This window comes from Pagrus major, chromosome 9, assembly GCF_040436345.1.
Source record: "Pagrus major chromosome 9, Pma_NU_1.0".
In the NCBI taxonomy this organism is placed as follows: Eukaryota; Metazoa; Chordata; class Actinopteri; order Spariformes; family Sparidae; genus Pagrus; species Pagrus major.
In genome coordinates this window covers 16669514-16682565 of record NC_133223.1, presented here as the reverse complement: position 1 = coordinate 16682565, position 13052 = coordinate 16669514, and the positions used below count along the sequence as shown (strand labels likewise).

At 39.2% G+C, this 13052-nt stretch overlaps 3 protein-coding genes across 3 annotated transcripts; all 3 read right to left on the bottom strand.

Annotated features, from left to right (window-relative positions):
* Positions 1-1540: 1540 nt before the first annotated feature.
* LOC141002575 (claudin-10-like) lies at positions 1541-2632 on the bottom strand. Its single transcript, XM_073473931.1, has 5 exons — positions 2404-2632; positions 2150-2311; positions 1993-2074; positions 1797-1901; positions 1541-1691 (listed from the first exon to the last, which is right to left on the bottom strand). Exons 1-5 carry the CDS (start codon positions 2630-2632, stop codon positions 1541-1543), a joined length of 729 nt encoding a protein of 242 aa, XP_073330032.1.
* A 5021-nt stretch (positions 2633-7653) lies between these two features.
* cldn10l2 (claudin 10-like 2) lies at positions 7654-9734 on the bottom strand. Its single transcript, XM_073473319.1, has 5 exons — positions 9503-9734; positions 8334-8495; positions 8156-8243; positions 7939-8046; positions 7654-7849 (listed from the first exon to the last, which is right to left on the bottom strand). Exons 1-5 carry the CDS (start codon positions 9732-9734, stop codon positions 7654-7656), a joined length of 786 nt encoding a protein of 261 aa, XP_073329420.1.
* Positions 9735-11111: 1377 nt separating this feature from the next.
* LOC141002136 (claudin-10-like) lies at positions 11112-12721 on the bottom strand. Its single transcript, XM_073473320.1, has 5 exons — positions 12508-12721; positions 11737-11898; positions 11579-11660; positions 11381-11485; positions 11112-11268 (listed from the first exon to the last, which is right to left on the bottom strand). The coding sequence occupies exons 1-5, from the start codon at positions 12716-12718 to the stop codon at positions 11112-11114; spliced, it is 717 nt and encodes a 238-aa protein (XP_073329421.1). The 5' UTR covers positions 12719-12721.
* Positions 12722-13052: the final 331 nt, after the last annotated feature.

Below are 13052 nucleotides of genomic sequence, written 5' to 3'. Positions count from 1 at the left end.
ATGGTGAAACATTCACAGTTGGGTAGGTTTAGGAAACAAAACTACTTGGTCACCGTTTGGGTTAAAATTAGTGCTTTAGGTTATGTTTTGTCAAAGTCCTTCTAGGCAAGTCTTGCTACTTAGCAACCATCTTGGCAACGCCCCTGGGTAGTTATTTTGGGCTAACAACACCAGGCCCTGATCTGATTGAATAGGATGAGAGCCAAAACTTCACTTTCAACTGTCACCGGGACATGAAAAGGGTTAGGGTTAATAACACTTTGTAACATGTAGAGAATCAACAGTAAAATCTGATAAAAAATAAAAATAAAAATACCTTTGAAAACCTAAAAAGTTTGGTGACTTTGCCCCAAAATAAGGTTTAACATACCTATTTTCCACTGCTTAGACTTCTACTGCACATTCTCATGGTTTAACGACACCAACTTCCTTAACAGCGTGCCGCAATGTGACGTCTTCAGCTCATCTCATGAGACCACAGTAATACTGTGCATTGGTGTGACATCCTCCTCTTCCATGCTTATTAGAAGTCCATCTGCAGCTGCGCTAAATCAGTTGTAACCATCGTGAATCTCTAACTGCAATCACATCAACACAACAACACAATTGCCTGATATCTTTCCCGGTTTCCCGGCAAGCATTAATCATTTTATTATCTTTGCATCTTGTTGTTACTTCATTATATTAACAAATTTTCATCAATCTCAGTGATATCAGGAAGAAGCCAAATATTTTGATCAGATGTTTCCTTATTTATTAAATTATTAAATCACACCAGGTAGTCCACTAAGTAATAAAATGGGTAGTCTGTGGCAGTGTGTCTGTGCCATGCGTAATTAGTGTTGATGAGGACTGTGCCACTTTGTTTGAGGTGTTTACTGTAAACCGTCTGTTGTCTGCTGCCCACCTAATTCACACCACCTGCACAGTACCTACCTCTTGAAATGAGGATAAAGTATTAATAGAGTAAAACAGCCTTCAGACTCTCATGGATCATCTTAAGAAAACATGACACAAATAACGCAAAACTGATGCCCTCTTCAAATCTGCTGCGATCACTGAGGAGCACACATGACATATAGTCTACCGACAAAAAGAGAGAAACATAAAACTCAGTCAGCTAAAACTCAGTGTAAATTATTTGCATCTGTTTTATTTTTGCTTCAAACATTCTTCAAGTTTTCTTACTGCAAATTATAGTTATTTTTAGTTATTTGGGACATCGCACACAACATTTGGACCAAATGTTTTTGATTTTGCTGTTTGATAACATACAGCAATCCTAACATTCTGTTCGCAGTAATATATCGAACGGTCAAATATAGAAAACATAAATTCCCCAACAATACAACTTTGAATTGTACCGCTGAAAATAACATGCAAAAATTTAAAAAATATTTCCCAGTGAGACAGGTTAAGATCAACTTTAGCTGTCTGTTGGACAGAAACACCAAGTTTCTGAATCTTTCAGACTTAGTACACAGTATATATTTTTAAGACTGCCCAGTGGCTTTGACTGAAAGTTTTATATTCACATCCCTCACACATTTACATTCTTATCAAAGTGCTGCATCTTGGAGGAGTCGCTGCAGTCTGGAGTCGGTCTCTGGTCTACAGACTGTGCCGGCCCACTCGAGTAGGAGGAGATATGAGAATGTGAGCTAGCAACTTTGTAGATATAGTTTGCTTGACTGTGAAGAAAACACAGACTAATCAACAAAATTGACTTATACAGAAGGTTTTTTTTACAACATGTATCTTCTGTATATTTAAACATATGTGTTACTCGTACAAACCTTTTGGTAAAGGAACCTGTGATGGAGAAGCAGAACATGCTGCCTCCGAGGATACAGAGGATTGACCCTCCCCAGCCGATAAAGAGAGCAGCTCCCAGTTCATACCTACAGACAACGACCAACAGTTAATAGTAATTTCTTTTAATTGATGGAGTCATATTAAAACACTCTGGTTCTACAGTCTTACAGTTCTTACTTTTGTCCCATAAACGTTGGGTCGAAAAACTCTGTCAGTATCTGGTATGCATAAATAGAGCATGATGACATTGAGCAGAGGCCTGAGAGAAACAAGATAAAGAGAATCTATTACACATATAATCACACAACTACACAGACAATTAACTTATACCTACCACTAAGAATGAAATTTCCACCAGCAACGCAGGCAATCCTGGCTTTGTTTTTGCCAGTTCCTCCGATTTTGGTACATTTCATTCCAACCAGGGCAAATGTAGACCCAAATAAACCCAGGCAGACAGCTGTGATCATCAGTCCCCGGCATGCTTGGATGTAGCCTGCAAACATTGAATAGAGAAAAAACAATTTACACATAAAGCAAGAAATACAATTAATCACAAGTAAGGCTAATAGTTTAAAAAGAGCTGACCGTCCAGTGCCAGCATCGAAGGAAAGTCTTTGCAGTCGGACACTCCTGTTGAATCAGTGACACAGTCCTTCCACAGGTTGGAGAAGTAAAGAGGTGTGGTGATAATGACTGTTCCAGCAAGTGAATATACCCTCCAGTACTCCAGCGGCAGGGTGGATGTCACCAGTGCCCACCCTGAAGTGGTGAAAATAAAGGCCAAGATCTCCTGATACATTACCTTGCTCTTCATACTGCAGAGATGATTCCTCTACACTGTCGTGTGACGACCGATGAAGCTGGTGACACCTAAAGGTTATCAGCGGCTCTGTACAAGTAAGTTCAATGGATAGGTCATGTGTTGCTGACTGTTATATTCTGGAGGGAGGAGTTTGGCCAGGAAAAAAACGCAATCTACAAGTACGTAAGGACAGCCTTTCACCTGAATTCACCCTTCCCTCCCTGCAAAGATACTGTAAATAAGGCCCACAGCAATTAACACCCAGTATAACTGCTGGGCCAGTCCACAACAGTACATCACTTATCTTCTGTGCCCGTACTCCTGTACGCCTCTCAAAACTGGGTTGGGGTGCTGACCCCCATCTACTGTTGGGAACACACTGCCCATGGACAAGTTCCTCATACAGCCCCTTTAAACTACCCCTTTTCATTCATTCATTCATTCATTCATTCATTCAACCTTTATTTAATTCTCGAAAAATCAGCCAGCCCTCATTTTCAATGATGTCAACAGCACAAATAAAAAAAACAGAATAGGTGCAAAAATGTGATAACAAACAGAAACAAACGAACATAATCACAACGAATAAACAGAATGGGTACATAAAAATGATAACAGATAAGAAGCAATATGACAGAATACAAATAAAATGGAAAAAAGTGCATGAACATTATAAGAAACTGCAAGCAAATGAACATGACAAAACACAAATGAAACAGAGGTGCATACAAGATAAATGGCAGACAACCATACAGGACAGCATGTTAAAAACAGTTACATTGAAATGCTGAGTAGTTTGAAATCAAAGTCTTAAACTGACCTATAGGTATAGCTGTGTCAAGTTTAAATTTACGTTGTAAAATGTTCCAAGTGTATGGAGCACTGAAACTGAAAGCAGTTTTCCCAAATTTAGTGTTTACCCAGGGAACTTGGAGCATTATACAATCACTGGGGCGTGTTGAATAGATAGAGACTCTGTGACCAGTTTAATAAAGAGCTGATATATATGGTGGCATGTTGCCCTTCAAGGCTTTCAAAAGAAACAGAAACCAGTGGCTGTCACATCTTACTGTTAAGGGTGCCCATCCAACTCTTTCATATATGTTATGACCAGGGCCTAGGAGAAACCCTGGCGCAACATGAAAATGAGACTCCCCTCTTCCCATCCCCCAAGCACCACCAGCAGCGAAGCATTTTTAAAGGTTTTTATTTAAAAACATCTCGCACACAAACAGCCATGATGGCAGTCGAGTCAGGAACCAATCAGCTCCCTGGACAACCTACACTCACTCAAACACACCTGCAACCAATCACACACGTAGGTAACAGAGGGGCATTAAAGGACAGAGGCAATTAAAGCACATACAATAGAAATGTTTATACGACCTCTGGGGTTGTAACAATATAGAATACAATGATGAGTGGAATAACAGTCATCAGTAACGAATCTGAGGGCGGAGTGGTAAACCGAGTCTAGTGGAGTGGAGTGGAGACAGAGGCATGTCCATAGATAACATCACCATAATCCAGGACAGATAAAAAGACAGCTTTAATGATCCGTTTCCTACAGATTATGGGGAAAGTAGTTCTGTTTCTGTATAAATAACCATTTTTTGTCTTTGCTTGCTAACAAGTATTTTAATATGAAATTCAAATGTGAGTGTCTGATCCAACCAGATACCCAAATATTTGATTTCAGAAACCCTTTCAATAATGTGTCCTGTTAGAGTGGTATCATGCAGACCAATATCTGTGATATCTCTGGCTCTTGAGAATAGAATTGAATTTGGTTTTGTTTGCACTGAGGACTGATTTCAGGTTAAAAAGAGAATCTTGCAGTTTGTCAAAAGCTTGCTGGAGAATTGTAATGGTTTAATGTGCAGTTTTAGCACAGCAGTACAGGACTGCATCATCAGCATAAAGATGGGTGTTACAATTGGTTATAGAGGATGTGATATTGTTAATATAGATTGTGAATGAGACAGGACCCAGTATTAAACCTTGCAGAACCCCTTTAGACATGGTAAAAACACGGAATGATCAATTCCTACAGTCACACATTGTTGTCTATGAGACAGGTAGTCCTTGAATGATATGATATATGATATGATGATGATATGAGCAAAGCATGGTCAACAGTATCAAAAGCTTTTGTTAGATCCACAAAGAGGGCAGCACAGTATTTCCCTTTATCAACAGCAGATATAATATCATTAGTAACTGGGGTGATAGCAGTAACAGTACTATGCTTAGCTCTGAAACCAGATTGGTGAGGACTCCAAACAGGATATATTGAGAGGAATGATTTGAGCTGATTATTGACTATTGATTCCAGGACTTTAGCAAGACAAGGCAGTTTAGAAATTGGCCGATAGTTGTTAATATCAGCTTTATCACCACCTTTGTGCAGTGGGACAACGTGCAGTTTTCCAGATCTTGGAGGAAACCCCAGAAGAAATTGCTAGATTAAAAAGATAAGTAATTTCATTAGAAATAAATGGAGCACAGAGCTTTAAAAAATATGGGTCTAGTTTATCTTCGCCAGTTGCTTTCCGTATATCTACGCCTTGAAGTGCCTCCTTAACAATAGAGGAAGTGAAATTCTGCAGTGTAAACACAGAGGTATGGTTTGAGGAGGGCTCATGAGGCAGCAGCTGACTGTTCAAAGCAGAACCTGAGTACACCTGTCACCACCCATGTCAAATTGATTTCCAGCAGCAGCAAAAGATTTGTTAAAAGCATCACAAATATCTGATGGTTTATCTATTTGGCAATTATTAAATGTTATACTAGAAGGTATAGACATAGAGGATTTGTTTTTATTTATATTTACTGCTTTCCAAAAGTTGGATGGGTTTGTATAAGAGCTGGAGATTAATTCTATGTGATAGTTGGCCTTTGCTTTTCACAATGAAGATATGCATTTATTTCTGAGTTGTCTAAAAGTTAACCAGTGGGCTTCCTCACCAGCCTTGCTAGAGCCCCGGCTTTGTCCCTTGCATTGAGCATCATTAATAGTTCTGAGCTGAACAAGGGGTTTTTGAAGGGTGCATGTTTATCAATAATGGCAACTAAAGACTTGGTAAAATGTTCAAGAGCCTGTTCTACATCTGGTATTTCAGTAGTATACTGTATATTTCTGTTAGCAATGTCGATTAAAAAAGCCTTCTCATTAAAATGTTTTAATTTCTTTTGATAATAATTCTTGATGTTGATTTTGCTAATCCAGCACTTCTAAAGCAGGCTACAGGACAGTGGTCACTTAGACCGAGTGCAAAAACTCCAGAGGCAATAATTTTGTCCCTCCTGTTTCACAGAATTAGATCTATCAATGTTGACTTTGAGAGATCCTTCAAATTAGGTCTGGTCTGCTCATCGATCAGCTGTGCCAGATTGAGATTGTCACATATCTCTTTTAGACGGTTTGAATCATTTGTTAACCAGTTTAGTTTAAAATCACCTAGAACCAGAATTTCTTAGTTACAGTACTGAGCAAGTAAGTCTGCTAAATTGTCAGTTGCACTGGAGATAGCCGAGGGTGGTCTGTACACACCCACAACAATGATTGCAATATTACAAGATAAGTTCATTTTCAGAGCAATAAATTCAAAGGAATGAGGTATAGTGACAGCATTTAATTCATTCAATTCATCTAATTTAGATTGATTACACAGAGTTCTGATATTTAAATGTATCAAACCTAAGCCCTTTCTGCATTTAAAAGCATGTGAGTTAAAATATTTTGCTCTGAGTCACATAGGATTTACTGGCAGGGTGCAACGTAGAGAAATGGATGGGAGGTTGCACAATAAATACATTTCTAGCTCTATAATTTGTACAGGAATTAGACGTGATGTTTGCGGTGACCATTTGAGATCAAAACAGGAATATTAGATGCAGGAGCAGATACTGCTAGTGAAAGAGAAGGAGTATACTGGCTGTCATACCTTCATGCACTGAATGCCTTACCGGAGCGTAGCGTAAGTTCAATGTTCATGGAAAAAAGACGAGATCCTCTGTTTAAATCCTAAAAAAATATAAACAAGGAAATGGCAAGAACAACCTCATCACATCATTGTGTAGCTGAGTGTTATGAAGGGCACCTATACTCAATAAAATAGGTTTCAGTTGTAAATGTTTTAAAAATAATGCGGCTATTTTGTTATACGCTGATGATGTAATGATGATATACACTTTTCTTTTCCACAAACTGGCAACTACCAAGACTATTTAATGGTGGAGAAACACAGATAACGTGATAACTAGTGCATTATACTATTAGCTCACAAACCTTGCCAGAAGCTGTGACCAACATCAGAATTCTTACACAGAGATAAACAAAACAATCATCGTAAAATAATTAATTCACTATCATAATAGTGTTTTTAAGGAAAAGAGATACTTTTATCCTGCACCTTTCTACAAGCTCTCTAGATGTTTGACTGCCACCTAGTAGGATTTTTCTCTTGTTTTACGGCACAAATGACGTGCCCCAATGCACAACCAAAACAGGAGGAGGATTTGTTTCCCCTGGTAGCTTTGGTTGGAACTCCCAGGTTATGGTGGAACAAACACACTTACTGTGGAAACTCTACACTGCAAAAAAAAAGCACCCCTTTGATGGATGATTTAAGTGACAGAAACCAAGTTAAATTTAGTTATTTTTTCAGTTTTGTCACACTTTTTCACAAATGCAAAAAAAAACCATCTACTGCATGCTTGTTTCTGGCGGCTATCATTAGCAGTTGTCTTCCTGACGACGTTGCCAACAACAATACCACTTGGAAACGCTGGGGGAGGAAAAGCCGAAAAATTGTCTCTTTCCATTTTGATTGTAATACGTGTTTTGGTTACAACACAACAAAGTTAACAAATAATGAGTAAACACAATTTTATACAGAATATAACAAAAAAAAATTACAGTTGTACATATTGATGCACTGAAGAGGAAGGTTCACCCTATCTACATTATGAGATACATGCTGATTGTTAATCAGATTTGGAGCTATTTCTTGTGTTTGAGCGTCTTGTCACTACACAAATGCATCCCTTTCCGAGTTTTTCGTTGGTGTCGTCTGAGAGATCTTTGAGATCTTGGAGCTTCTGGATTGTCCTGAGCCTGTGTAAGATCCGTACAGCCTGGAGGGTTTGTAGTATCCGGTGTACAGGGTTCTTCCTCTGGAGCGAGGGGACATGTATGTGCCTCCTCCATAGGCATATACCACTTGACTGTAAGACCAAAGCATTAACAAAGTTTATAATGTGGTATGAACTCAGCAGTCACAGAAAAAAGGCTGAAGATGGATGAATTTGAATACCTTTCCGGGCAGATTACTCGGCAGACTGTCACAGCGTAAAACATAGCCCCTAAAAGGATGAGGAAACATCCCACCAATCCTAGGAATATGGGAGGTCCGAGGTCATACCTGGAATTAGTTAAAATGTAAGAAGTCATGATAGTGTACATCCGGTTTCTCTTAATATTTTACTGTGGAATCAAAGGTGGAAATTTCTACAATTCAAACTATAATGTACCGTAAGACTCCTGGCCCTACACTGGCAGCAAAGGTTGTTTTGGCGATCCTGTTTATGTATAAGCAGTAGGCAGCAAGATCAGACACACCTGTGTGCAGAGGTATCGCTGATTCAATAATGAGGGCAAAACATTTCTGTCATTTACGGACACAAACACTGGTATGTTCTGTATACTCACATCCAGCAACATGAAACACTGCTCCGGAAAAAAGCAGTTTGTCCTTGGTTTTATCAGCTCCTCCGATATAAGTGCAGTCCATCCCAACAAAGCAAAGTACTACGGCAAAAAATCCCAGAGTTAAGCCGCACATTAGCAACCCTCGTACTCCTTGAACGTAAGCTGTGAGAAACAGAAAGAAGGAGTTCAGGCAAGAGAGAAAGGGAGAAATTATTGAACAGGAAAAGTTCAATTTCTAGGACTTGTTCTATTTGTCTCAGACGCACCTCACAATCTAAAGTGTTCCCACACAAAAATATCAAGTACAGCTTTATAATGGCCATAGTAATTTGAATCGATACATTTCTGACAAAGTTATGACAAGCTTGTTTTATTGTGTGCACACAGATGCACTGATGCTCTGATATTAAATTCAATGTCACTGAGAGCACTTCTCCATTGCAATGTTATTATCTATTGAACCACAGGACATATTTTTCTATTCATTCAAAGTGAAAACCTTGAAATGCAACATTAGATTGAGGTTATAGAGTAAAATGTAATGTATTTCCTCTGGAAATGTGAATTGAAGTCTTCTAAACATTCCCACAAAACTGACATGGTAGATGACAGTCTTGCCTTGAGTTTATTTATGGTGGGTTTTTTAAAAAAAATTATTATTGAAGCCAGTATTTATCAGTTTTTTTTCCTTAATGTTTAGAACATTTGAAGGTTTTAGACAAATTAAGGCTTTAAAACTCATCAGACCAGTCTATGTGACATTTTCTCCACAAGAAGTGACATATGACGGGATAATATTGCATGCTAAGGGGTGACAGCTAGCTATACAAGAAGAGTTATGTCAGCTCATTGATCGAGTAATGTTATTTACATAGCAAAATATATGTTCTTAGCGGTAGGTATAGTGAGATTGTTATAATGTTAACGTTCTAACATAGCAACCACTGCTGGCGTTGCCCTGATTGTATTGAACTTAACAAGGGGGCATTTTATTGCTTATAAATTCAACTTTTCATTTCTAAAATAAAGATTATGTTATTTTTTTCCTTCCAAAAGTCACATATTCTAACTTTAAGCACTGGTATAAGCTGTAAAGTGACACTGCTGAGTGACAGAAATAGTATTGGGGCCATCATTGCTGAGGGATATTCAACATGTGGATAACTTACGGGTGACAGCCCAGAGCACAGGGAAGTCTCTACAGTTGGTGACAGCTGTGGAATCGGTGAAACAATCCTTCCACAGGTTGGACCAGTACCAGGCCACTCTGATGATGAAGGAGCCTCCTTGTCCTCCTATTTGGGAGATCCTCCAGAAGTCCATGGCCATGGTACACAGGACAAACAGCCATCCCAGTGATGTGATCAAGAAGCCAAATATTTGAATCAGGCGTTTTCTCATCTCGTAAATCAATCAATAAAGTCAGGTAGCGTCCACTCAGTTGGGTAAAAACACCCTAAAATACCTAGTCAGCGGCAGTGTGTCTGTGCTGTGTGCCATTAGTGTTGATAAGGGCTCTGTAAAAGTGTGTTGGGATGTTTACTGTAAACTTTCTGTGGAGTGTGCCACCCACTTGAGATCATTCTCACCACCTCTTTTTCAGGATAACATCCCCTTTTACACCCACTACCAACTTTTAATATGCATTTATAGTAAATAAAAAGCCTTGGCCTAACCACCATAAAATGTTTAATTAATTTTGTCTCACGCATGGACAGGATGTTTGAATAAAGTGACACACGACACAAATTGCAAACTGCTGCCCTCCTTAGACCTGCTGCCATAACTGAGGAGCTTGTATGACCTAACCTACTAACAAAACAGGCAAAACACACATTAGTCAGCTAAAACTCAGTTTTATTTATTTGCATTTTTTATTTCTAGTCATATGCTAAAAAAACAGAGCCACACGTCTGAACAGACAATGACGAGATGCAGTCCTTTTTTGACCTTCCTCAAGTTTGCTCATTACAAGATCATAGTTAATGGTTATGTCATGGAAAACAGGAGAATCTGTGTTTGACACGGTTTTAAATATTGTCATTACAGATTAACAACATGTACAAGATACTTACAGTTAAATATGCAACCAACAGAGGAAATGACTTACAAAATATTACACACTGACATCTAAATTTATTTTAAATGACGCAAAACTTAGATAAGAAAGGCCCATTTGGACCAAATATTTTTGATCTTGGTGTCTAATTATAATATACACATAATCCTAACATTTAATGCACAGTTATATGTAGACCTGTCAAAAATAGAATATATACTTTTGTCAAGATCAGAGAGTAAACTTATCATACAACTTTAAAGATTCAATATGTAAGAATTTCAGCTGAAACCATTCAAAAGTTTAAAATTATCAACAGAATTACAAGAAATAACAGTTTTGACGTCATGTCAAAGAAGTCTGTGTACTGTGTTGCAGAGTTATCTATTGAAGTTAGCATGCTAACCAGCTAGCCCCAGCTTCTCCTGTGCCATAATACCACATCAAGCTCCCAGTCTACGAGCTGCACAGTGGCAGCTACAGATAGAAGCATTCTGCAGTTTACCCTAGTGATATGCTACCCCTTGTTTGTTTGCAGTATGAATTCGACAGGTGGACAATTCTTACATATTGCACCTTGAAATTCGTACTCCCGGAAGAAACACGTCAAAATATTAAACGTGATTCCTAGTGAGCCACGGATCAATATGAGCAGATTCTGCTGGTGTTAGTGACAAACCACCAGGTTTTGGACTGAAGGTGTTTTATATTCACATCCCTCACACATATGCATTCTTATCATAGTGCTGCACCCTGGAGGAGCTGCTGTAGTCTGGAGGCGGCCTCTGGTTTACAGACTGTGCCTGCCCTCTCGGGTAGGAGGAGATATGAGAATGTGAGGCAGCACCTTTGTAGATATAGTTTGCATGACTGTGGCTGTGAAGAAAACACAGATAAATTTTTGTTGATGTGAATCAACAAAATTGACTCATACAGAAGGTTATTTATGTATCTTATGTATAATGTAACATGTGTTACTCATACGAACCTTTTGGTAAAAGAACCTGTGGTGGAGAAGCAGAGCATGATGCCTCCGAGGATTGAGAGGATTGACCCTCCCCAGCCGATAAAGAGAGCAGCTCCCAGTTCATACCTACAGACAAACACCAACACTTAATGGTCATTTTTCTGAATTTATTGAGTCATAGTAAAAAAAAATCCAGCTCTACAGTCCCGCCGTGCTTACTTCTGTGCCAAATACATGGGGTCGAAAAACTCTGATGTTATCCGGTGTGCATAGAGAGAGCAGGCTGAGAGAGAGCAAAGGCCTGAGAGAAACAAGAAAAAGGATATCTAAGTAATCCACAGATAATTACACAATTATAACAATCTCACTATACCTACCGCTAAGAATTAAATTTACACCAGCGAAGCAGGCAATCTTGGCTTTGTTTTTGTCAGTTCCTCCGATTTTGGTGCATTTCATTCCGACAAGGGCAAATATAGAGCCAAAAAACCCCAAACACACGGCTGCGACCATCAATCCACGGCATGCTTGGATGTAGCCTGCAAAATTAAATAGAGATCAATGTATGAGCAAAAGAGTGTCATGCTCTGTGGCTCTACCTGAACACTGCAAGGTCAATGAGATACTGACCTTGTGACCAATTTACACATAAAGCAAGAAATACAATTTGTCACAAGTGAGCCTAATTGTTTTCAGACACTTTAAGGTAGAACGGTGATCGTCCTGCTGTGAAACTTCCTATTCAGATGTGATTTTGAGGGAAATATTACCCTGGAAGTTGACCCCTGAAACTAGTCAACCATGGGAGAAACCGCCTGAGGTTACCAGTAAATCTCATATGGCTTTCAAGCTCTGAGAACTAAAGCTAAACATTGACATATTAGGAGGTAAATGAGTTGTTCCTCAAAGACTCAGCCTTAGGACATCTCTCAGTCCTGAGCAGCAATGAACTTCAACTTGAATTTTAGTTTTAAGTTTAGAGAGAGAAGGAGCTGAGGTTGAACATTTGGAAACTGAGGATGAATCAGCGTTAGTTTAAACATAGAAACTTTTCTAAAAGTAGAAGTAGAAAGTAGAAAGACGAGCAGAAAACTTAAAACAAATTTGAAATAAAAGAAATCATCCAAAGGAAGGAAAAAAGAGCTGACCATCCAGTGCCAGCATCGAGGCAAAATCTTTGCAGTTAGAGACTCCAGTTGAATCGGTGACACAGGCCTTCCACAGGTTGGACCAGTAGGTAGCTGTGGTGATGACGGTTCCATCCAGTGAAGACACCTTCCAGTAGTCCATCGGCAAGGTGGAGGACACCAGCACCCACCCCGAGGTGGATAAAATAAAGGCAAAGATCTCCTGAAACATGCTGCTCAACCTGCCGAGGTGACTCCTGCACACTGCTGTGTGACGACCAATTAAACTGGTGAGAACTAAAATTGATTAATGGTTCCCTGGCTAGTAAAGCTTGCTGAAAATGTAGCCAGGCTCCGCACCAGTTAGTTCAATGGATAGGCTGTGATCAATAGTTAATGTGTGGTGGACTGTTATATTCTGTAGGGAGGAGTTTGGCCCTAAACATTAAAAAGAGGCCTGTGGTCTATTTTAGTGACCTCCAGCCTTTTACCCAGCACACGTCACTGTGACTCAGTCAGAGATGATGGGAACTGGAAGTCCCGGATGTAAAAAGAGTGACAACATC

Excerpts from the sequence above, each read along its gene's own strand:
- LOC141002575 (XM_073473931.1), bottom strand. The coding sequence starts at position 2,632 with ATGAAGAGCAAGGTAATGTATCAGGAGATCTTGGCCTTTATTTTCACC. Across the intron at positions 2,075-2,149 it reads TGGAAATTTCATTCTTAGTG|GCCTCTGCTCAATGTCATCA; the intron begins GTAGGTATAAGT and ends TGTTTCTCTCAG. Across the intron at positions 1,902-1,992 it reads CCAACGTTTATGGGACAAAA|GTATGAACTGGGAGCTGCTC; the intron begins GTAAGAACTGTA and ends CGTTGTCTGTAG.
- cldn10l2 (XM_073473319.1), bottom strand. The coding sequence starts at position 9,734 with ATGAGAAAACGCCTGATTCAAATATTTGGCTTCTTGATCACATCACTG. Across the intron at positions 8,496-9,502 it reads TGTGCTCTGGGCTGTCACCC|CTTACGTTCAAGGAGTACGA; the intron begins GTAAGTTATCCA and ends TGTTTCTCACAG. Across the intron at positions 7,850-7,938 it reads CGAGTAATCTGCCCGGAAAG|TCAAGTGGTATATGCCTATG; the intron begins GTATTCAAATTC and ends TTGGTCTTACAG.
- LOC141002136 (XM_073473320.1), bottom strand. The coding sequence starts at position 12,718 with ATGTTTCAGGAGATCTTTGCCTTTATTTTATCCACCTCGGGGTGGGTG. Across the intron at positions 11,899-12,507 it reads CTCGATGCTGGCACTGGATG|GCTACATCCAAGCATGCCGT; the intron begins GTCAGCTCTTTT and ends TTAATTTTGCAG. Across the intron at positions 11,269-11,380 it reads ACAGGTTCTTTTACCAAAAG|CCACAGTCATGCAAACTATA; the intron begins GTTCGTATGAGT and ends TTTTCTTCACAG.